General features: G+C 32.1%; 1 protein-coding gene across 4 annotated transcripts in view; it reads left to right on the top strand.

Moving 5' to 3' along the window:
* LOC145291491 (sugar transporter SWEET1-like) overlaps positions 1 to 23286 on the top strand; it is a 66183-nt gene extending 42897 nt beyond the window's left edge. For all 4 annotated transcript variants that reach the window (XM_080137390.1, XM_080137392.1, XM_080137391.1 and 1 more), the window contains 4 exons: positions 10398 to 10521; positions 14864 to 15025; positions 17598 to 17717; positions 22561 to 23286. In XM_080137390.1, the coding sequence (XP_079993516.1) occupies positions 10398 to 10521; positions 14864 to 15025; positions 17598 to 17717; positions 22561 to 22665 (511 nt within the window). In that variant the 3' untranslated portion in view covers positions 22666 to 23286. The remainder of the gene's footprint in view (positions 1 to 10397; positions 10522 to 14863; positions 15026 to 17597; positions 17718 to 22560) is intronic.
* The last annotated feature ends 882 nt before the right edge of the window (positions 23287 to 24168 follow it).

Below are 24168 nucleotides of genomic sequence, written 5' to 3'. Positions count from 1 at the left end.
CTACACGTGTTAGAGGAGGATATGGGGAATAAAATGCATTTCTGGGCACGTTTAACAACGTTTGCAGATACTGCCTGTAGATCTTCTCTGGTGATTCTCCTGATAGCATTAGTAATGTTCTCTTTTAGTTGATCTAGATTGTAGGGATTATTTACATAAACTTTTTGTTTTAAAGTCCCCCAAAGATAAAAATCACATGATAACAGGTCCGGGGAACGTGGTGGCCATAAACCTTTGCTTATTGTTCTGATAGGCTTCCACAATCACTATCCTCTGCTGCAGCAAAAACACCATACTTAAAAAAAAAAAAATTTAAATGTTGATTTTAAGAAATTAGGAAAAAAAATTGATTAGAAAAAGATCAGAGAGAGCGGGCTACTTTTAAGTGGGACACTTAATATGAAAAATAAAATTAGAGAAAGATTAGATATACATTGGGATACTTTTAAGTGGGTCACCTTAATTTATCCATTATTAGAAATTGAAACCCTTCAGTGACTTTTGGAACAACCTGTATATTGTTTATTTCTGTGTATAAGTTTTGATTTACCAAAATGTAGTGCCATTACTAAAGGCATATACTCCCACCATATCATCATTACTTTCATTTATAAAACTACCTTTTATAAATCTACCAATGTGAACTTTTTTTTTTTTTTTAATCAATAAAACTTTTTTTTTTTTTTTGATACATGCAATAAATCATATTTTATAAAGAATACACATTTTCAAATTTAAGATTTTCAAAATGAAAGTTAGGCAGACTTTAATCTGATGTTAAATATTTTGTAAAGAAGAGATAGAAAAAGAAGTGCTGATATAAGGTAGATAACTCCTATTATAATCTTCAAGCTAAATTTGATTTGTCTTTACATTATTTGATTTATGCTCAGAAAATGGTTTGACATTTGCTACATAAAAGAATGGGCATTTATGTTGAATCCTAGACTACCCGTGACCCGTTGGGTCAGTATGTTATATTAGCTATGGAATTCATGTATGAGCGTGACACTTGTGACATAACAGAAACATTTCTATGAAAGTATATTAAAATGAAAAATCACGGACAGATCACTCAAACATGAAAAAAATATCCTCCCTATTCGTGTAAAGTTACCTATTTTTCCGAATAATCGCTCAAAAATTGAAAATTAAACGTGATTTTCCTACGAATTGAATGCCGACGAAAGTCATTTAGCAGCAAAAATGCATATGAACCTACCGATAAGAATGAAAAACCCATATTGGAATCCTTCAACCAAGTTATAGAAACTTAAAATCTAAAAAAAAATAATTAATAAAACCTGAAGCAAAAAAATAAAACCTAAATAAATAAAATAAAATAAAAAAACTAATATTGAAACAGATTAGTAAATGTGTCAACAAATTCACCGTTCTCACACAACTATTTTGTATCTAGAAATGTAAACAAAAAATAAAAAAAGAAGGAAGGAAAAGGGACTGATAGAGAGTAGTAGTAGTAGCAGTAGAAGTAGTAGTAGCAGTCTTGGCTTTACTACAATTGTTCTTATGTTTGTCAACGGGTTAAAGTTGTTTAGTTGTAAGAAAATAGCGACAGTGTAGTTGTAATAAAGAATAGTTGCAAAACACCCCCACTCTCTCCATGTTAAATAATTTCAAAATAATAACGTTAATATTTCAGTGCGCAGGTCAAAATCTGCAAAAGGAGCGATTTGTGTTTATTTGTTTACATTGTTATGTCTTAATGTTTATGCGCGCATGCGCAACCGGATGTCATAAACTGGAAAGTGGGTTACATCACTTGTTACAAGGTCATTTGAGTTTTAAAATTATATAGATGGCACTGATGCAAGGGAAACAACTCTTGTTGAGTAGGGATTTTTTTTTTTCAAAAGAGAATTTGTGATCCTAAAACTACCACAACTTAAAGGAATTGTACTTTTTATTAAAATGTTGAACACGTGATCATAATTGCAGAGGAATTAAGGAAATGTTATTAAATAAAACTGCAGGGACTTTTTTATGTAACAAAGTTTAACATTTCCACTTTCTTTGCAACTATCATTGCATGTTCTTCTTTTTTTTTTTAACGTTAAAGACATTAATATGTTTTTGTTATTCATATTATAAATAAACTTGGTTACATTAAAACAAAAATGATAAGGTAGAAAATTAATTATTAATGAAAATAATTTTTGAAGACAATCAGCAAAAATTGAGTTTTGCAAAAAAAAAAAAAAAAAAGAAAGAAACCGAAAGTTCAAATTGTAACAAAAGGGAGGTAATTCTTGTCTGAAAACTAAAAATCTTGGGCCAAAATTGTTTTGTTAATTGTCCTTCGAAATCTATTTTTATAATTAATTAATTTTCTACTTTATCGTTTTTCATAATTTTTGGATATGCTCATTAACTGTGTCGTGACAAGCAGATACCATTGGTTTTACTTGAAATTCAATATTTCGATTTTAGAGTTTCGCTATTGTAATGAAGGAGAATAGAAAATATAAAATTAAAGAATGCTTGTCTAAACTGGATGTCTTTTTTATTGTATTATCTTTTAACTGCTTTTGCATGTGTAACACAAATGAAGAAATTTCATCATTGTATGTGACTGTTTAAGCTTTTTACTGCTGCACCGCGTCTGCTTTTGTTATTATTATTTGCCACCCACATCTGGTCTCGGACCAGTGACAAATAATACGACAGAACAAAAATTCACAGTTCAGTGCTTTATTAAATCCTGGTCAGGGAAACCATGAACCAAATTAACGTTACTGTTTTTGGTTTGGGGATGATTGGCTTAGAAGAAAGCCGGGATGAAGAATGTGACTTGGTAGATTGAGTTGTGTTCGGTCGCATCTGATTGAAATAGAGTATTGAGTAATAAAAACGAGGTTACCATCTTCCACCAGTAACACCAAACTCCTCCACTCAAGAATGAATCAACTTTTATTTGAAGGAAGCACTGGAACAAAAAGAGAGTTGATGGATCAGACGTTGTTTTTAGAAGAGATGTCATATTAGTTCAGGTCTTCAGTTTATACCTCCCATCACTGTGATAATGAGAGAGAGAGAGAGACAGACAGAGACAGAGAAAATGCAAGTCTTTCTAGGTCGGAGGCTAGACTCAAGCTGTTGTATTTTGTGTGCATCGTGCTGTAGTTGGAAACCAGCAATCTTCGAGTGCACATGTCAATGGTGTACTAATCGCTTCTGTATCAATATGCTGACCAAATTACAACTTGACATCTATCGTCGATAATGACAAATGAACAGATTAAGATATTTACAGTGAAACATTTTCTAAATGCTATGAGAGAGTTATTCCTTTTACACAGTCTGTCACCCTCTATATGAGGAGCATCTATATTTATAACATACTAGCTGGACACCTGGTGTTGCCCAGTCGTACAGTGTGCTTAAACATGATATTTTAATTTATGCAGATTGCGTATGTATTATTATAGAAGCAATCCTCTGTTGAATATTATGTATTGTGAGGAATAATTTACCTGGTGGACTAATTTGCAAAAAAAAGTTTCAAAAAATAATGATGATGTCGTTCATTAAATTCCATCTGCGTTTGTTTACAATATCACATCAGCTGATATTTGGGCTTGACAATAAATGCCCTGGAAAAGTCACTTCTGATTAATGTTTAGTTTTAAAATATGCAAAAGAAAAAATGATTTGCAGCGATTTTAAATGGTATCTCTTCTTTTATCGTAAATTGAACTCATTAATAATATAAAAAAAAATTTATTTTAGGATTGGATTTTTTTGGATTTTCGATACTTGTTGGATGAATTTCTGTACAAAACATATCTAAGAACACTGCCAGACATATAAATTAGCTTTTGTGTGAAACTTGCAAAAGATAGGCTCAGCTGTTTGGGAACCTATAAGGAAGGGAGACACACACACACAGACAAAGTGACTTTTATATAATAGTAGAGATAATGTATTATTATCCACAGACATAGGTTTCGCTATAATGTCTCATCAGTGTAGCTGAATTTAGTGAGACTCTTCGAAACAGCGACTACAGTCACTGCAGTTCTGCAATCTTACCGTTAGGCCATGAAATTTCACTACAAGTAGAGGGATATATCATTGCACATAAATGTATACATTTTTGCTTATTTTTGTTTTGCTAATAGTGACAAATGGATGTATTCAAGTATCTACTATGAAGCTATAAAAATTATTTGTCTTGTGCAGTGTCGCTCTCCATCCCCCTACAAATAATAACAAATCAAAATTTGATATATATGATATATATATATATATATTTAAAAGTGTGTAGCCATCCACAATTGTAGGTTTTTCAGACTTTTATCATTTTTTAATATTTTAAAGTATTTTTATATCGCGTTTCAAGCCTTGTTCAGCTCTTTTCAGATATTTTTATATAAAGGGTTTTTTAGTTAAAAGTTTGGAATTTCTTTTTGGAAAACATTTTATCTCTGCCAACACTGATTGTGTTTTTCAGAGAAATGCCAATCTGAGACTTTTTGTCACCACTAGTTGGTGCACTGGTCAAGAGTTCAATCATTTAGTGAGTGAGGGAGCTTTGAGTCTATTTGGTGAATATTTTTATGGGTTTTTATGAGATTCTTTCTTTTTTGATGTGTGTGTCAGTGTGTGCTTGTGTGTTAAGGCGATGTGTGTGGGTCAAGATCTGTGATTTCTTCTTTCACGTGTGTGCTTGTCTGTGTGTGCATGCCCGTGCACGTGTGTTAGGGCAGGAGTCGTGTGTCACGTGCGTGCATGTGTGTACATGGGTTAAAATTTGTGATTTCTTATTTTCACATGTGTGCGTGTTTCTGTGCAAGTATGTGCATACCTCTGCGCATATGCATGTAAGAGGGAGATAGAAACAGGATATCTAGTAGGTATAAGGTCGATTCCCAATCTAAACATACATACATACATGTATTCAGTCATCCACACACATACACACACACACAAACAAAATGGAAAATAGATGATGCATAAATATATACATACATATACACACATACACATATATACACACACATATATATATAGAAATATAAATGCGGGAGTATACATACATACATACATACACACACGCACATACACACCCATATATGTACACATACCCACCCACACACACACATATTGGTTAAAGTTGTCTTAGTCTAGAAAGATTTTCTTTTATTAAGTGTGGGCAGAGTAGTGCATTTTGTTTCTAATCGTTTTAGTTTAGGGAAACGGTATTATATTGGATATGGACACGCGTGCCCGTGAATGTGTGCGCATGCTTTATTGTGCTTGTCTTGATTCGTGTGTGAGGGTACACATTTGCATAAGCATGCATGCGCGTAAATGTATTTTGTGTTTTGCCTAGTTATGTGTGTTGTTATTGGGATATGTTCAATGTGGGGTTGAACTTTGTTATGAAGTTTTTTTTTCTTGTGTTAGTAAGTAGAAGTAATTGTCACTTTGGAAAATGGGCATTACCTCGAATTTGCCTCCACTGCATGTGTGTATGTGTTGTGACACATGCAGGTGTCTATTTTCTGCTATTTTGATGTTGGATCGATGTAAGCCTACTCTATTGCTAAGGTTTTTAGTGCTGCCTATGAAGGATTTATCGCATGCTGCACATTTTATTACATAGACCACAGTTTTGGAAGTGCAGTCTAGGTTTTTTTTTAATTTTGAATGTTTGTATGGGGTTCGTGAATGTGTATGTGTTTCCCTCTAATATTATGTTGCAGACTCCACATCGTTGTTTGTTGCATTTTGTGACTCCTTTTGTTGTGTCTTGATTGAGTTTGGATGAAGTAAGAATGCGTTTTAGGTTTTTGGGTTGGTGTTTGCTTTTTATTATTTTTGCTGTTTTAAGGAAGTTGTTTAGTTTGCTGTTTTGGTTAAGTATGACAAGGTTTTTCGTTATCTCTGTGAAAAGTTCTGGGTTGTTTATGTTGTGTGTGGAGACGTATGTTAGGATTTGTTCTTTGTTTCATTTTTTAGGGTTTCTTAAATCTTCTATTGGTATATTTATCGCTAGTTAGATCTCTTTGTCTATAACTTGTAGTGGGTATTTATATATGATATATATATATATGTGTGTGTGCGTGCTAATATATTCCTCTCCTTCTAGTGAAGTTTCATGGCCTGACGGTAAGGGTACCGGACTGCAGTGACTGTGGTCATGGTTTCAAATCTCATTAAATCTAGCTATGCAGGTGGGTGGTATAAGGGCAAGTCTTATGTCCTCCTGTGGATAAAAATGGTTGCAGGAAGAAGAGAAGGGCATTACCTACTAGGTTTCGAAGCCGGTTATGAATTCTGTCAAAGAAGAATATGGTGCTCTGTTCAGCTCCTCTCCAGATGTCGCTACAGTACTTCATTTTAGGACATATTTATTTCTTATTCAGGTAGACGATTGTGTGAAAAGTGAGATACCTTCTAATGACAACCATTTTTCCAGTGACCTTGGCAACAATGACATATAATTTGTATGGTATTAGTGGATGAATTTGAAATACAAACAGATCTTAGTTAAAAGAAAGTTCTAAATTTTTCTCAGCATATATCAAAACATGATCACATTAATGTAATTTTCATAAATAACCCGTTTGGTGCAATTGTATCAGACATGGGTATCTTTGCTGATGGCATGATATTCTATTCTTGACATATGGGTAAATTTAATGTGCACATATTCAAGACAATCGCTTAATCTTCAGAAAATGGCATCCAGTCTGTAGAGGAATGGGGGGGGGATGGATGGTGGCATTTAATGCCACTAAGAGAAAGTTTCTTTTAATAATTATAAGAAACCTTTTTAACCACTGATTATTATGGCGTATAACACCTTATAGAGACGCATACTTATAGAGACATATCATAGAACTTTAGCCAAGAGTTCAACATTCAAACTCTTTGACCTAACATACATGGGTAACATGAATTAAAACAAATGCATCGAAGATACTGCCAAATCTGCTGCAAAGAAGCTGGGTTTCCTCTAATAGGCTAGAAAACTTCTAATACCTGCTATTATCTTATATCTCTATAAAGCCATAATCAACCTGTGCCTGGATTATTGTTGCCACATCTAGGCTAGTGTACCAACCACTAATCTCTTCATCTTAATCCGGGTCTAAAAAAAAGAGCCTCTAATCTAATAGCTTCCTGTCTATTAAGCTGTCCAATTGCCGCAATATTGTATTTTTGTGCTTGTTTTTATACGAGTACTTCAATGGAATGTACTCCGATGAACTTGCTGCACTTCAAAGGAAATACTTTTAACCAACCAAACAAGCAGCAAAATTCCACCCCTTCATCATAGCAGGTTCTCAGATGCTGAAAAGCTTTCTATTCTAATAGTTTCTTTCCTAGAATCGTTTTCGTTGTTGCTCTCTGTGTAATGTTGCTATTACATACAAACAAGAGAAAAGAAATTAATAAAAATCCAGGTTGACAATTTTTTTTCTTTTTAAACAAAATTTTTTATTCTCGTTACTTTCCTGACTCAACACCACTTAAAAATCTCTCGCCATCGTCCATCTTACCCGGTATACACTTTCCTTTTCTGACCTCATGCCGGCCATAGCCAGCCATTTCTCGCCTTCAACTTTACACATCCATTTTCTTCGATATCAACTTTGTTTCTCCTGACCACATGGTGCATTTTTGTCCTTTTTCTTCTCACACACACTTCCTAATTTACATATGTGCATTTTTGACTAGTGTTGCTGCTGCTAATCTCTTTGCAAGCCAGCTATCCTTTGCTGCTGCTCATATTTTCCCACGTGCTCATATGCACTATGTTACACGTGTGTGTGTGTGCCCCCTTTCCCCCGACTGTACAGACTTGCAGATATTTAAATCTAATTTCATAGTAGCTTTGCCTCTTACATCTCAATAGTAATATACTACCTTGTTTGGGGTGAACAAATCATCATCATCAGGACAGACTCCTTGCCCGAACCAATGTGACTCTTCCTCTCCAGAGTTTCTTGTCTTCCATCAGCTGCTTTAGATCTTCAGGTTCACAGTTGGCGTCGTGTGCTATTTGCTGGATGTACGTGGATCTAGGTCATCCTTTGCTTGCACGTCCATGTTGTGGAGTCCATAGTAATACATTACTCACCAATTCATGCTTGCTCCTCAGACAATGACCAGCAAAGTTATCTTTCCCGGATGGTATTAGATATGGCAGGTAGGTTGCCAGAAAGTTGCTGCTTCGTGGGATGATTTTGCCAAGATATATTTAATACTGTTCATAGCATACGGGTGTATGTGCCGTCTAGTTTTTTTTTCCAATCTTTTGGTGAGTGTCCAGGCTGTAGTACAGTAAACAAGGACAGACTCTACCACTGCCCTGAAGAACTACCTTTTCAGTTTGTTAGCGTTGAAGTCCATAGTGAACGCAGCCCATTCAATGCGGCCCATGCTTTTGAGATGCAAAGTTTGATATCTCTCTCTGTGAAAACTATATTGCTGCCCAGATACGTAAACTCAGCGACTTCTTTCAGTGTTGTTCCAACCAGAGCCCTGATCTCTCCTTTCACATTGACGTCATAAACTTTGTCTTATCCATATTAATGTGGAGACCAATGTCATTTGCAGACTTTTGTAGCTTGCGTAACAGTGTTTGCGCATCAGCAGTGTATTTCAAAAGTTAAAAAAAAAAAAAAAAACAATTTGTCATCATCACCAAACAAAAATGTATGTACTTGCATGTGATAATAGATTCCTCTATGTCTAATGAAATTTTATGAATTAACGGTAAGAGTGCCAGACTGCAGTAACTGGTCGCAGTTTCAAATCTTGCTACACTCCTCCACACTGATGAGCCATGTTATGGTGAAACATGTCCATGGATAATCGTATATATTTTTATTTATTTATTAATTTTTTGTACTCACGTTCACTCCAACAAGGCATATCACTACTTGGACGTAAGGGGCTACTATTTGGAACCATGCCTAGGAAAGATTAACAAGATGTTTGTTTAAATTACATTTAAATTTCTGCATATCAGTACAGTCAGGGACGCAGGTAGCAGAAAGGAAATTCCAAAGTCTACCTGTTCGAAGGAAGAAATTATTAGAGTAGAAAGCGTACTGGCATTTGGGGACCTCAACAGTGAAAGGGGGGAGATTTTGTTACTAAGCGGGTTTGTCCAGGATATGTATGTCAAGGGAGGTACATTTATTTTATATATGTGTATGCATATTCTATCAGCAAATTATTATCACTAAAAGTCTGCTTAAATACAGTGCTTTTTATTTCATCTATTTTCTTAATTTTCTTATTCGCTCTGTGTCAACTAATTTGCATATCTTTTGTATTAATTAGTGATATAGTAACCAAGAGATATTTTTATTCCATCTCCAACATTTTCGTTTGTCGCAGTCATCATCAAGAGTGCTTTTTTTTCTATATTATTGTTATTTAGGGCACTTTTATTTTTGTATCTAGTTTTGGTGGAAAGGTGGAAGAAATTTAATCCATTATTTATTTATGAATTGGTATATTTATTTTATTAATTGTATATTTACAATTTATATTTTTTGTATATTTATTTTCATTATTTTGTTGTGGTTTTTATTAGTTTTTCTTTTTAAGTAAAGTTTTAATTTAATCTGTTATTTATTTGTACATGTATATATTTATCTGTGTGTATATATATATATATATATATATATATATATATATATATATATATTATTATTATTATTATTATTATTAATATTAATAATAATAATAATAATAATAATAATAATAATAACCAAACTTTTAATGGATGTTAAGATAAAATAAACAATAGAATGCCAAATTCCTATGACCGTTTCTTTATTCATTTTTTAACAAGTTTATGAACTGTTTTGCCTACACATGAACAACTAACCTAGACTCCTAAAGAGTTGCACATATGAAAAATCTTTGATAATATATATAATCAGCTGCCTGTTTTTTAATCTCCAAAACAGCTACGTGGTAAACAATTGATGATTCCCATTTTCCATTTAACAATTTAAGTTAAGGTGGGGTTTTTTTCCACTGTTATAGAGTTGAATTCTCTTGCATAATTATGGATTTTCTAACAGAAAGTCGGCTTATACAAGTGCTAAGTCTGCAATATGTTCAATTTAGTTAGGTTTTCCAGGAATTTAAATTGCATTTTTAAATTTTTAAAAAGCATTCTATTTTAGTATCTTTTTATAAAATACTCAAAGCTTTTTTAGACATATATATATATATATATATATATATATATATATATATATATATATATAAATATTTTTGAAAAATGAATAAAAGAAATGTCTATTGAAATTTAGAATTCTATTGTTTATATATATATATATATTACACACACTTTTATTTTATATTTATTAATTTTTATCTTTTTATTTATTTTTTTCTAGTGCCTGCTTCTGGTTTAAATATGGCCTTCTGCGCAGGATTAATTCTATCGTGTTTGTCAATTCTGTTGCAGCTCTCTTACAAAGCATCTATATGTGTATTTATTACCGATATAGTTTACAAAGGGTAAGTATAAAAAATATGCTTTGCTTGTTCCTTTTCATTAAAATCATTGTAGATTAGCACTAGAAAGACACTGTTTATCACATACTGTATATTAGCAACATTTAAAATCAGTTGGACTACTATTTTCATCTTAGTTGCTATATTTGCAGTGATTCAGCCAATGTAGGTACGTCTTTTCAAACTTAGCAAACCTTTATAATGAATCTCAAACTGAACCCTTTATTTAATCCATGGGAGTAGATTGTTCTCATCCTGTCAGCCATGACCAAGTAGCAGTGTTAATTTTATGTTGTTCTTGGTTCTTATTGCTTTTAGTAAGGATTGAACCTTCAACCTCCAGAAGACAGTCACTTAGAACTGCACTCTTACCTGTTATACTGCACGTCTATGTGAACAATTCTAGTATGAATCATGAAAGCCTTAAACCTAATCTTGTGAATATTATTGCTTATTACTATTTTTTTATATATATACACGGCATAATCATGTTGATATACCAGTTTCGGTTAGATCGCCTATATATATAATCAGGGAAATGGCATTAACTCTGTGTGGGTTTAACTGGCTTCCTCCAAAGGAGGAAGTTCCATGGGAGTATGAAATTCACAAGCAGTCCTCAATTGCATGTGTGTGTATATATATATATATATATATATATATATATATATAATGTGTGTGCGTTTTCCTACAAATAAATATACTTTTATAATGTATATATTTAATAAGGCTATCTCAAAATTGCAACAGTTGATTAAACTCAATGAAAATGGATTTACACTTTCAGAGCATATGTAACTTTATTAAACATTTCAAAATCACAGGAATATGCACTTAAACAATATGAATGTGAATTATATGCATATTCCTATGATTTTGAAATGTATAATAAAGTAATATATATATAATATATATATATAATTATTTAATTTTAGGTAGACAAATTACATAGTTACAACAATAACAAAGCTACTATTTTCGTCAAATGATAATCTTCTTTGTGTAACCTAAACTTCTTAAATTTCATAGAGATGCTCTTAAAATCTATTTTATTTATTATATATATAATCGCATTGATACACTGGTTACCGTTAGATCATCAGGGTTAAGCAACATTGAGCCTGGTCAGTACTAAAGTGGGTGACCATTTTGGGAATACCAGGTGCTGTATGTGCTTTCCACTTATCTCATCATTGTTTCCAGTCATCCTGGATTTCTCGTTTCCGCTAGAATTGGGCAGTGCCAACTCCGGAGAGATGTGTTTAGGGATTGCACAACCCTTGCTTCACCACCCTTACAGGGCTATCTGTTGTCTCTAAAGACTGAACGGAGTCTATGGTGACTCTTTTTTAAACTGGTGTTATTTTACTATACTGTTAGCGTTGGTTTTGTTTTCTGTTAGTATTATATCAGCATCACTTTGTAATGATGATGATGATAGCTTATCTTTCTATCATTGAGAGATTTGGTTTTAGAAGCTTTGATTTCTTTAATGCTTATCTTATCTTTCATCTTAGCTCATCTCTGTAAGGCTTTTGGTTTATTAATGGCTACCTCTTCGATTGGTGCTATCATATCTAGGTATGGAATCTGCTTCATGGTTGTGACAAAATTGAGAACCTCAGAGTTAGTCAGCAGCAGAATTTCACTATATATTAAGAACTTTATCTCAATCCTTCTTTATATGGATGTATCAGCTCAACCGATAAGAATATCCAAACAACAACTTTAACCTTAGCATACGAGAACTATCATTTCCATCCCCCCGATAGTCCAGAGATAAAGACTAACATTAAAGAATAAATTGCCTATTACAGAAACTAGTAACATACTTAAAGTTTAAAAAGCAAAAACAAGAAACTGTTAACGACATAAGATAAAGAATTTTATCAAGGGAAAAGATTACATTTTGGTTACATCCAAATTTTATCAAAATAACCCAAAGTATAAATGAATCATCAGAAGTTGAAATTAAAGAGTACCGGGTAGAACAATAAAATTGTCGCTCTAGAAAAGAGGACATGATTCCATTTCCACTTGATGAAAACCCGATTTTCTTTTTTTATTGCAGACCATCTATTAGGTGGCTAGTTGTGTACAAATCCCAAGAGCAATAGGAGCCTTCTATCATGTCTAAAAGTGACACAATGTTTAACAAGCGAGATCAGAGATGCACTGCTGTACAACTCATGCTCTCTACTGATCCAAGTTATGACATCAGGACCATTGCCAGCACCCTCAAAATGCATCGCTGGATTTCCACGAATAACAGGGGCATGCTGCCCAGAGTGATGAAAACAAAGTTTCCAGCCACAGTTATGGTCTTTGGTGTGGTTTCACGTAAGGCTACATCATGCCATTTCACATCTTCGAAGTCGGCTTGAAAGTCAACATCAAAGTGTACCTGGATGTGCAGAAGAGTGTGGTGATCCCCTGGTGCAATTAGGTGGTTGCTGGCAGACCCTGGGTGTGGCAGCAGAACTCAGCGCTGACCTACAAGGCCAAAGAGGCCCAGGCTTGCCTTCAAAACGAGTGCTATGATTTTGTACCCTTCTCTCACTGCCCCCCTTCCTTCTCCGACCTGTCACTTTTGATTTGTTTAGCCAAACAAAAACCTTTTTTTTCTAACTTTTCTTATTTTTCTTTCGACTTTTTCACATATAAATCTATAAATATATAACAGACAATTGGATATTTTAAACCTGACAAAATCGACATTTTTAAAGTAAGCTTAAACTTCATTTACGATTTGTTCGCATTTATAAAGAAGATTTTGCTTCAAATTTTGCACGAGTAGTTCTTCTCAGAACAGATTAAAAAGGAGGGAGATGCTTCTACAGAAATTGAACTTAACCAGATCGAATTTCATAAAACTGACCCAACAGAATTAAAACTTTCAATTTGTTTGACCAAACTAAGCATTCTTATTCTAACTTTTCCTACTTTTTATTCAACGTTTTTTTATCTTTCATAATTTTTTTATAGCCATCATTGTAGTTGCTTATCACTTCACAAATGGGTATTTATAGTTACAGCCAGTAAACAACAGTTTTTAAAGCAGTCAGTGACTGAGTAAGCACCAATACCCACAAGTAATCACATCAAAACAGAAGTTATTGCTTGAAAACAAAAGTAATCGACTCAAAACGGCAGTGCACCAGTAGCCAACTTAAAAGCAATAGCCAACATGGATGATGGTGCCTGCCATTAGATGGCATTGCCCGACAATTAAAGACAGGCAATTTGCTGGTCAGTTCCTGCCAGTACCCATCCCTGTTCAGAAGTGACAGTAACCACCTGAAAATCATTATTAATTACTGTCATAACTGCCCGTGATTAATAGTGACCACCACCAGATGACAGTACATGAATATTGGCGACAGATCATTTCATTTCACAGCAGTCCAATGGAGTTCAACATTTGTCATGATAAATAGTAACCGACAATGACTAAAAACAAGTAACCATCTAAAAACGCCAATGACCACCAGTGCTCACCATTGAAGTCAGACAATTTAATTTCAGAGCAGTTCAGTGGAGGCCAATACTGGTAATGGCCAGCAGTGAACTCTAAGAAGCAATAATGATAGTTGGACAAGCAGCTAATGTCTAAGTGCAAGTAACCACATCAAAACAATACTGTTGGTGACCATCAGTACCCATTATAGGCACTCAGTGACAGCCTGTGGATGCGAATGCCCAACAATGCTCGAACGTTAAAGACATAATTTCAGTTTGGAGGAGTACAACGGAGGCACTAATCATGACTGCAAGTGACTACCAGTTGCAAAGGCAGTCAATACTCACTAGTACCCACAGGTAATTGCCTCAAACCAACACTAAGCACCAATAACCTCCAATACTGACAATGACAACCAGTAGCTTTTGCTAGCTTCTACTGCCAGACAATGCTCGATAGTGGAGGCTAGATGATTTCATTTTGACCATGGCCACCTTTGCCCATTATTTTCCAGGGCTGACAACCATAGTTTAATTTGTTTTCAGGAGGGGGGTTCTTACCGAATCTGTTCTGGCTTTGTGTCATACTTCCATCTGGCAACACTGGTACACGGGTCCTGCTTATTTAAAATAGAACCTATTTAATCCGATAAAATTTTGCTTACATTCAAATTTTATCAAAATAACCCAAAACATAAATAAGTTATAACAATGTGAAATTGAAGAGTATTTTGCTCTGTTTATCCATTTTTCTTGTTCTAAACTCGTTTGGTTTGTGATACGAGACCAGATCTTTAGGCCCACGTGTGCCAAATAAAAATTGAATAGAAAACGTGACTGATTTGAACATTCTGATTATTATTTCTATGTTGTTTTTTTTTTCTAGGCACATCTCCACCGAATGCTGATGATAGGATTTCTGCTTTTATTCATTCCTCTTGTCTATGTAAAATACTATGTGCCTGATGAATCAAGTGCCATTAATCTTTTAGGGACCGTATGCTGTTGTATAACCGTTATATCATACGGTTCTCCTCTTGCCTCGATGGTAAGTACTACACCTCACCCCTAAATACTCTTTGTTTTAAAAAAATAAACTTGTGTTTTACAAGCATTTACTTTTGAAGATCACACTTTCATACTTTTGAATGATCATCAATTAAAGGTTAGATATCTGTATCTATGTTTATGTTGGTTTTTTGTTGTTTTTTAAATGATAATACGGTTAATAGTGTCTTCAACTTTGATGATCATGGAAAATCTTTTTCTTTATATAATTGGACATTTTTTTTTTTTTTTTTTGATATAAACAAATATTATGTATTTATTTATTATTTTACTTATAAAACAGTAATCTATGAACGTGTATTTCGAGGTCTACCTCCTGTCAGCATAGCTTGACTGTTTCTAGGATTCGAACCTCAGCTCAGACTATATGTATTATAGTCTAGTGCGTTAACTGTTATGCCATGAAGTCCTTGATCACTTAACGTGTTATTTTTATCACTTTTAAACTCATGTCAATATTTTGTTTTTTTAAACGATAATATGGTTAATAGTGTCTTCAACCTTGAAGATCAAAAATCTTTTTCCTTAGAAAATCGCCCCTATTTTTTTGGACATAAATAAGCAAATATTATTTATTTATTATTTTATTTGTAAACAAATCTTTCTAAAGTAAATTGAGATAGACATAACAAATATTTGGTATATAGTATCATGTGCTAAATATTTGTTGCATGAATTTTTTTAACTAAAATAATTGTGCTAATCTTATTCCTCTTAACCTACTTTGTAATAACTCTGTTTGATCTAATTGATCAACCATTGAGCTGATCTTAATAGCAGCAGTATTTAGAGTATTAAGGATGTATTTTATTAGAGCTGGATTATTCTATTGTATATTTATACTCTACTTGAGTCAAAGAATTCTGACTTAATTTTAAATTACATATTTCTATGTAAAGGATTAACTCTTGAACTAATTAACTGATAATTATGAATTTTGGAACAGCTACTCAGCATAATGGGTTGCTATGTTTGTTATATTTAATTAAATTTAGTTTTATACAAAGGAGACAAAGAAGAGTTTTACCTTCAATTTTTGCGAAATTTTAATAATAGCTACAAGTAGAACCTGTGGAAATTCCATGGTAGTTAAATTTTGAAACACATTATAAATAAAATTAATGAAAAAATAAAATAAAACAAATAACGCTAAATTTAAAACAAGTTTTTAGCCAATTCTTTTTTAACCTTTCAAAACTAAAAAGAATTAATTTAAAAAATTTAGGTTTTTTTTTTTCAATGAAAATTCAACACACAGCACATTGTTTTTATTTTTTTTTCTGAATAATTTTATAACATGTAAATTATAAAGGAACAGATGTCAATTCACTTGCACATTTTTTTTTTAATTTTAAAACGAAACTATAATAAAAAAAAAACTTGCATTCTTCTCTCAACATGATTTTTTTTTAATTATAAAATAAAATAGACAATTTGAAACCGGAAACAGACAGCCATTTTTTTATTTTTTTAATTTTTGAAGAGGAAATGGTTTTAATGATTTTTAACTGATAAAGAGAGACTATAAAAGGAGGTAATTAATTTCTCATTAATTAATGTTTGCGATGATGATGTTTTTGTTGTTTTTTTTTTGTGACACTGGATGTACGGACAAGTAAATTAATATTTAGATTAGCAATTAATAATTTCAGTTTCTTTGGAGTGTTTCAAATGGTTGTTAAGGGGCATAGTACAGGCACAATTTCCTATTTGAAAATTCAGATATTTCAGATTTACATTGAATTTTATTCATAGTAATTAGGCAACAATTAAGTAAGATTCTCTGAATTTCAGTGCCTTCTTAACACCTCTTAAGCTTAAATTTTTTCGGTATTTTCTTAAATCAATTCATTAAGTGATGTTGATTTTAGAAAAATGCCCAAAATTTAAGGCTTGATTATACTAAACCTTAAAATCAAAATTGGAATATGGATTCTAGCTATAAGATTTATTATCATTATTTATTGATCTTTATCTTCATATGAGGACATATACCGCGAGGTAAAATACCAAGTTGAGAAACTGACACAGCCTATCCTTCTCTCGGGTAGATAGGATTCTCTTAAGCGGTGGTAGGCACCTCATCTAGTGATGGCGTCACGATAAAAAAATACCCTTGATAGCCCTGGCAAAGAATTACATATTCAGCTACCGACAAGATTTGAATTACACTATAAACTTTTGTAGTGAGTTCAATTTCAGCTGCGGCCATGATGGATGGATGATGGGGACAGAAAATTCCTGCTATTTGCATATTGGTTTTGCAAAAGGACATTTTATTAATTTATTTGTTATTATCTTTTGAATAAATATAATTTATTAATTAAAAAACACACACACACAAACAAATAGAATTGCATGGAATCATCTAAAAATGTTGTTTCAAATGTAAATGTGATAGATCAATTAATGTACAAACATTATTTTCGATGTAAACTTGAATATCGTCAACACCAGATTCTCCAAATTTGAAAATCTCTAAATTGGCCAACTAGATTTTCTTTTCCTTTCTTTTGTATTTTTCCTAAATGGTTTTGCTTTTCCCATTTCAGGCCCATGTAATCAAGACAAAAAGCACAGAGTGCATGTCGTTCTCCCTGACGACTGCCAACTTCATTGTTTCTCTTGAATGGTTGTTTTATGGATCTTTGTTAAAAGATATATATGTCCAGGTAAAACTGTCAATTCTTACATCAAACCAGCAACAACAACATTCTCTTAAAACCCTTAATTTTTTAGATGAGGATTGATAATTTGTATTATTTAAATTATTCAGCATTCTTGTCATAAGTGTTATTTTCACAACGCTTTGCAAGGATCCATGGTCTAACAGATAAAATACTAGGTAAAATTCAGTTGTGATACTCTTCTGGAGGTTGAAGGTTCAATCCTCAGCACGGGGAATACCAAGAATACAATTATGAATTACTTAAGACTTCTACCCGGTCATGGCTGGTTGAACAAAAGCATGCATCTTTTTGTGGATTAAATAAAGGGTTTCATTCGAAAATTCCATGCAGATTCCAGAGTTTGACAAAATATACCTGAAGAAGGTTAGAGGTGACATTGGCTGAAACATTGTAAAAATAAAAACGAAGATGAGAACAGTAATCTGAATAATTTAAATAATACAAACCTTACAAGTTGTATTTTTATCATGCGTATAATATGAAACGTTTTTTAATGAAAATTAAAAGGAAATGGAGGAAGCAGGGAATTCTATATACATAAATACACCTTTTCAGAAATTGTTCACCCAAATTAAAAAATCTGAGCGATTTTCACTTTAAAAAGTTTCAAATCTGAACAGTTTTGTTCCCTCTGCCCCCCCCCCACCAATTATTTATATTAGAATTTTTGATGATTATGTATCTATGTTACTGCACTTTTTTTTTAAATAGTATTTTCGAGTTAAATTCAATTTTTATGATATTTTTGTTTATTAAAATGTTAAGTGAAAGTACAGACTAGTTACTAAACACCCTTCCCCATGTTAAGAATGGCTTTCTAAATAACATTATTATTTCAGTACAGTAACATAAAGTCACAAGTACTGAATTTTCGCATCTTTCTTCCATTTTAGTGAAAGACAATATTTGATTTTTTTTATTTTCATAGTTTGTTAATATAATATTGAAATATTATAAACTCTTACGGAGTTGCATTTCCAAGAATTTCATTTCAAATTTGTGCATAGCAGACTTAGTGAAAATGCTATGTTTTGTTAAAAGTTTAAAAAATTATTTAGTTTTACAAATTCTAAATCTTGTTTCATCATGCAATACAATTAATGTGTAATGTGAATCTTAAAAAGGGTTCAGATTTGATGATCTCAAAGGAGAATTAAATCTGAACAGTGGAAAGTGTGCAGAACAGGAGACTACGTTGGTTTGGTCATATTGAAAGAATGGGTGAGAGTGCTTAGGCTAGTAGATGTAGAACAGTTGAGTTATCAGCGTTAGTGTGATGAGGAAGGCCAAGGAAAACATGGTAGGAAGTGATAAGGATTGATTGGAGAGAAAGAGGGATCAATAAACACCTGGTCAGAGATAAGTTTGGATGAAATTTAATTTCTAAAGGCTGCTAAACACATGCCAGTATGTAAAATGGATATAAAAGATATTAAATCAAATATGATAATGAAGTGTGTGTGTGTATTGCAAAGACAACAATATTTAGAACATGCATAGAAGCCATGCAACTGAATTCAAAACTGGGAGAAATGAGGGATTCATACAAGTGACAGATCTAAATTATTATTACACAACCATTTCTAAGAATATTTCTAAAAGGGGACTTCTTAGTGATTATATCCAGTATTTAACAAATATACCTATAAAATGCTTGTGTTATGTTGATTGATCGAACTATTATTCTCATCTTGGGTGTTATTAGCACAACGTTTCAGTCGCTGCAACCTGCGACCTTCTTCGGGTGTTGAAAACGTTTCTTTTTCTATACTTAGTAGTGAAAAAAAAAAGTGTAGAGAAAAAGAAGCATGTTTTACACACCCAAACGAGGTTGCAGGTTGCAGTGACCGAAACGTTGTGTGGTACTTGTACAGTTTAATCAAGACATTAAAAAATGAAAATATTGAAAAAAAGGTTATATTGTACGTATCTGTTTTGGATTGAAGATCTCTGAGAAAAAAAATTTCACTTAATTTGATCGAATAGTTTTTTTTTTTATTTACAGCGGTAAAACACGTTTTTATGACAGCGCATTGAAGGTAGCCATCTTTGAAATTTTTTTTAACACACCACAGGGAGATAACTCAGTTTAAAGCGCCGACACTCCCTCCCCATCTTTGATACTAGCTTTTCTTCCTAAAAATCGAACCTATATAAGGAAAAACAATTAAATACAAGGAGAAATAAAAATTTAACAAGAGATTTACTAGTTTCATGGTATACTGCATTTCACCCTCATTTTATATATATATATATATATATATATATAGTCATTGAATAAAATAGACATTTTGTGTCTACTGATTCTAGTTTAGATCTTTTCCATATATATTTTAATTCATGCAGAGGTACTTGTACAGTTTAATGAAGGCATTAAAAAATGAAAATATCGCAAAAAAGTTTATATTGCACGTATCCGTTATGGAATGAAGTTCTCTGAAAAAAAATTTCACTTAATTTCATCAAGTAGTTTTTTTTTTTGTTTTTTTTTACAGCCAAAAAACAATTTGTTATAATATCGAGCAAAAGGTTCGATTTTTTAGGAAGAAAAGCTAGTATTAAAGATGGGGAGGGGGTGTCGGCGCTTTAAATTGAGTTATCTCCCCATGGTGTGTTCTAAAAATTCAAACAAAAATTGAAAAAAATTCAAAGATGTCAACCTTCAATACGCTGTTATAAAAATGTGTTTTTCCGCTGTAAATAAAAAAAAAAAACTACTCGATCAAATTAAGTGAAATTTTTTCCGGAGATCTTCAGTTCAAAACGGATATGTACATATAACCTTTTTTCGATATTTTCATTTTTTTTAATGTCTTGATTAAACTGTACACGTACCCATGCAGATTTCATATTATTCTAGAGCCAATTCTCTATTGAATATTATACCTAATATATAGTACTGACTTCAAAAGTTAAAAAAAATGATTTGGCTGCCATCAGCTAGAAGTAAAACCAAAACATTTAGTGCCGCAGCCACATTCCCTACCATTTGAGCTAACCCAACAGCTACATAAGCAAGATTTAAAATTAAACGACATCTATCTATGAATATGATTGAATTTGCACATGTTTAAAACTAATAAAAATATGTTGGCAAGTTAAAATGACCATTTTGTATTTCAACTTGTTGATATTTCAAAGATTTCACTCATTATAAATGGTCCTTGGTGTATGGTTAGTATTTCTTGTTAATTTCAGTGTTATGTGACCAGTAGTTTAAGAGTGTATCCATTAAACATACACGTACATACATCTACTATTTTATTTATATAGATAAGTTGCAATCTATTTGTAAACTTCAAGTTAAAAAACAAATGGATTGCTTTCTTTTCCTTTATGTTCACATTGAATAAACTTGTATCAAAATTACCAAAATAGTAATGCTTATATGAATAAATTATAAAGATTTTTTTTGTGTTTACAGCAAAGTTATGAATGAAATGTTTATTATTTTAAATTAATATTTCAAATATTTTACATAACGAAATGCTAATAAGTTCCTATTTACAATGCCTCCCCACAGGACAGAGTTAGACACCAGGGTCGTTTTTTAACGTGGAGAAAAGGAACAAAAATAAAAATTGTCTCAGTCGTGAAGGATTTCTCCTCCACTGACAGAGAACAAGAAATTGAAGTGCAACATCTGAAGAACAGATACTACACTTTGATATTGTCCCGATGCTAATAAGTTGGCAAATTCTTTCATAAGTCTATGTTTGTAATACTTTTATAAGTCTAAGGGACATAATTCAGTATTTCCAATTTTAAAAAAAAATTAAACTATTTTTTTGATCCCCGACAAAAGGAGGGTGATCTGTAAATTCACTCTTGTTGGTTCGTCTCTCCTCACTTTTCTCAGTAACTATGCCTTGGAATTTTTTGAAATTTTGCACAAACATTAAACATGATATAAGTAAAAAAAAGTAACAGAACGGATTTTCCAGGAAATGATGGACTTTTCTTTTTTTGCATGGTGCGGAACTCAAATTTACATATCACCACGATTTGGCATCCCCTGGGAACCTTTGGGGCTAAATGGGGGCGGGAGGGGGGTGGGGGCAGTGCTAAAATTAGTCAATTTTTTTAAATTTTTTTTTTTACACCTTATTCACTGAGCACTCATGGCGGACCATGCATGCTTTACTTGTTTGTATATGTACTTGCTTATCAATGATGCCTAGTACTAATGTTCAGTGCTTCTATATTAAACGAATGAATCGGAATATTGAATATCAAGTGAAAAAAATGGTACTTGCGTAATTGTCATGGCACAAATTGTAATATATCCAAAAATTATGAAAAATGATACGGTAGAAAAATAATTATTAATGAAAAAAGAAATTTGTGAAATGAAGCAAATTACACTTACTAAAAAAAAAAAAAAAAGTTTACAGGGAGATAAGTAGGTTCTGTTGCTTACATCACGTGACGAAGGTAATTCAAAACGGCGGGCAAATTTTATTCCCCATCTAAACTTTATTGAAAACATTTTTTCATTAATAATTATTTTTCAACCTTATCGTTTTCCATAATTTTTGGATATGTTACTATTTACAACATGACAATTACATAGGTACCAGTTGTTTTACTTGAAATTCAATATGGAAGCATCTAATGTTCATCATAAATAATGATTGTTTTTAATATAACCTTGTTTGTAATTTTTTTAAAGTCCAAGAGACATAATTCAGTACTTCAAATTTGAAAAAAAAAATCAAACTATTTTTTAATGTTTGTACTTGCTTATCAGTAATGACTAATATTAAATTTCGTCATAAATAATGATTTTCTTTTTTTTTCTTTTCTTTTTTGTCATCTCTTTCAGATGCCAAATATGTTTGGTGCTCTTCTCTGCCTTATACAGTTTGCCCTGTTCTTTAAATATCCTGCAAAGCCTCGACCAATCACGTCCATTACCACTTGTGCTTGATTGCACTGTCAACTCTTACGATAATTCCTGCCAGTTCTTGGCCAAACCAAAGAAGATGTGGAACATCTTTTTATTTTTATTTGCATCCTAAAAAAAAAAAAACAATGCCTACAGTTGGCACCAGACTTCATTATTATGCATGGAAAACAGATATTGTTATTTTATTGAGATTTTGTGCAATTCTTACATCTGAAATGTTCTTTATGAATATTAAGTTGAAAACATGATCTAAAGCATTGAACGGATTACAAATTTATTGCAATTATTCAAATTCTATACATAATATTAATCGATATGAGAAAATTGGTGTCAATCAGATTATGTTAATATAATAGTCCAAGTGTTGACACCAGTATTCTACAACGTTGACGCTAGAACATGCATGTTGATTGACACTAGCATTAAAATAACACTATACTATGTCTATGAGACTAGAGTTAATACTATTGTCCTAGAGTCAAGAAAAATTAACACTATACAATGTTAAGTAAATTCATAGATTAAGATCAACAGCTACCTTCTTTCCCGCCCACGAAAATAAAAATGAATTCTTCTTTTTTTTTTAGGTGATTACGTGTGAACAGGCTGAAAAAACTTTGCAAAAAGAAAAAAAAAAAGAAATTTTATTTCAGAATTTAGAGTGAGGGATCAGTTTCTTATATAAATGTAATACAAAGTGATCCCCCATTTCTGGTCCATTCTGAGATTTTAGTGCGGTTAAATAAATTTTGTTTTACCACTAATCCTATGTTTAACTAGCCAGGTCATAAAGCAACACATAATCTCCTAAAAAAAGTAGATCCCCCCCCCCAAAGAAAAACATAGAATTTATCTCCCATAGCAAAATAAATAAATGAATCTTTGTTAACTGCCCTAAAAATAGGGAAAATCGTTTTACGTTAAATTTATATCCCAGCCTGATTCACACTCTAAATTATAAAATTATTTTATTTATTTATTTATTTTTTTTATTTTTTTTTTTTCTCATATAGTTTTTAAGGTGTTCATATGTAATCCTCAAAAAAGTAGAATTTCATTTTGTTTTGTTTTTTTAGGGGAGGGGGTACCTGAGGATGGTCATTTACAATAATACCCAATGTTATACTAAACAGCTCGTCTCAATTTGGCATTGTGTTAATTGATACTAGTGTTAATTATAATTAACATGATACAGTGTTAATTATAACTAGAACATTAGTTTTAAATTAACATTGTATAACGAAGGATACTTTAAGTTTTAAGCAAATCGATTTGAAACAAACTTTTCTTTTCTTATAGATAAAGCTCGTCAGATTCATGAAGCTATTTTTCTTAAATAATTTCTTATCAATGCTTTATAAAATTACTGCAAAAGAACAAGCCGAAAATAATACTTAATTATTAGGAAAATATTTTTTAAAACGTATTAATAGAAGATGATGTAGAAAACGAAACACTAGTTGAACTGGAGTGGTCTCCCCTTTTTCTTTTTCTTTTTTAGTCATTTTGTTTTCTTTTCTTTAA

The sequence above is a fragment of the Euprymna scolopes genome, chromosome 12 (genome assembly GCF_053919585.1).
Source record: "Euprymna scolopes isolate OS-2025 chromosome 12, ASM5391958v1, whole genome shotgun sequence".
Taxonomy (NCBI): Eukaryota; Metazoa; Mollusca; class Cephalopoda; order Sepiida; family Sepiolidae; genus Euprymna; species Euprymna scolopes.
Note: the sequence above shows the minus strand (reverse complement) of the source record. Positions and strands in the feature narration are given on the sequence as shown.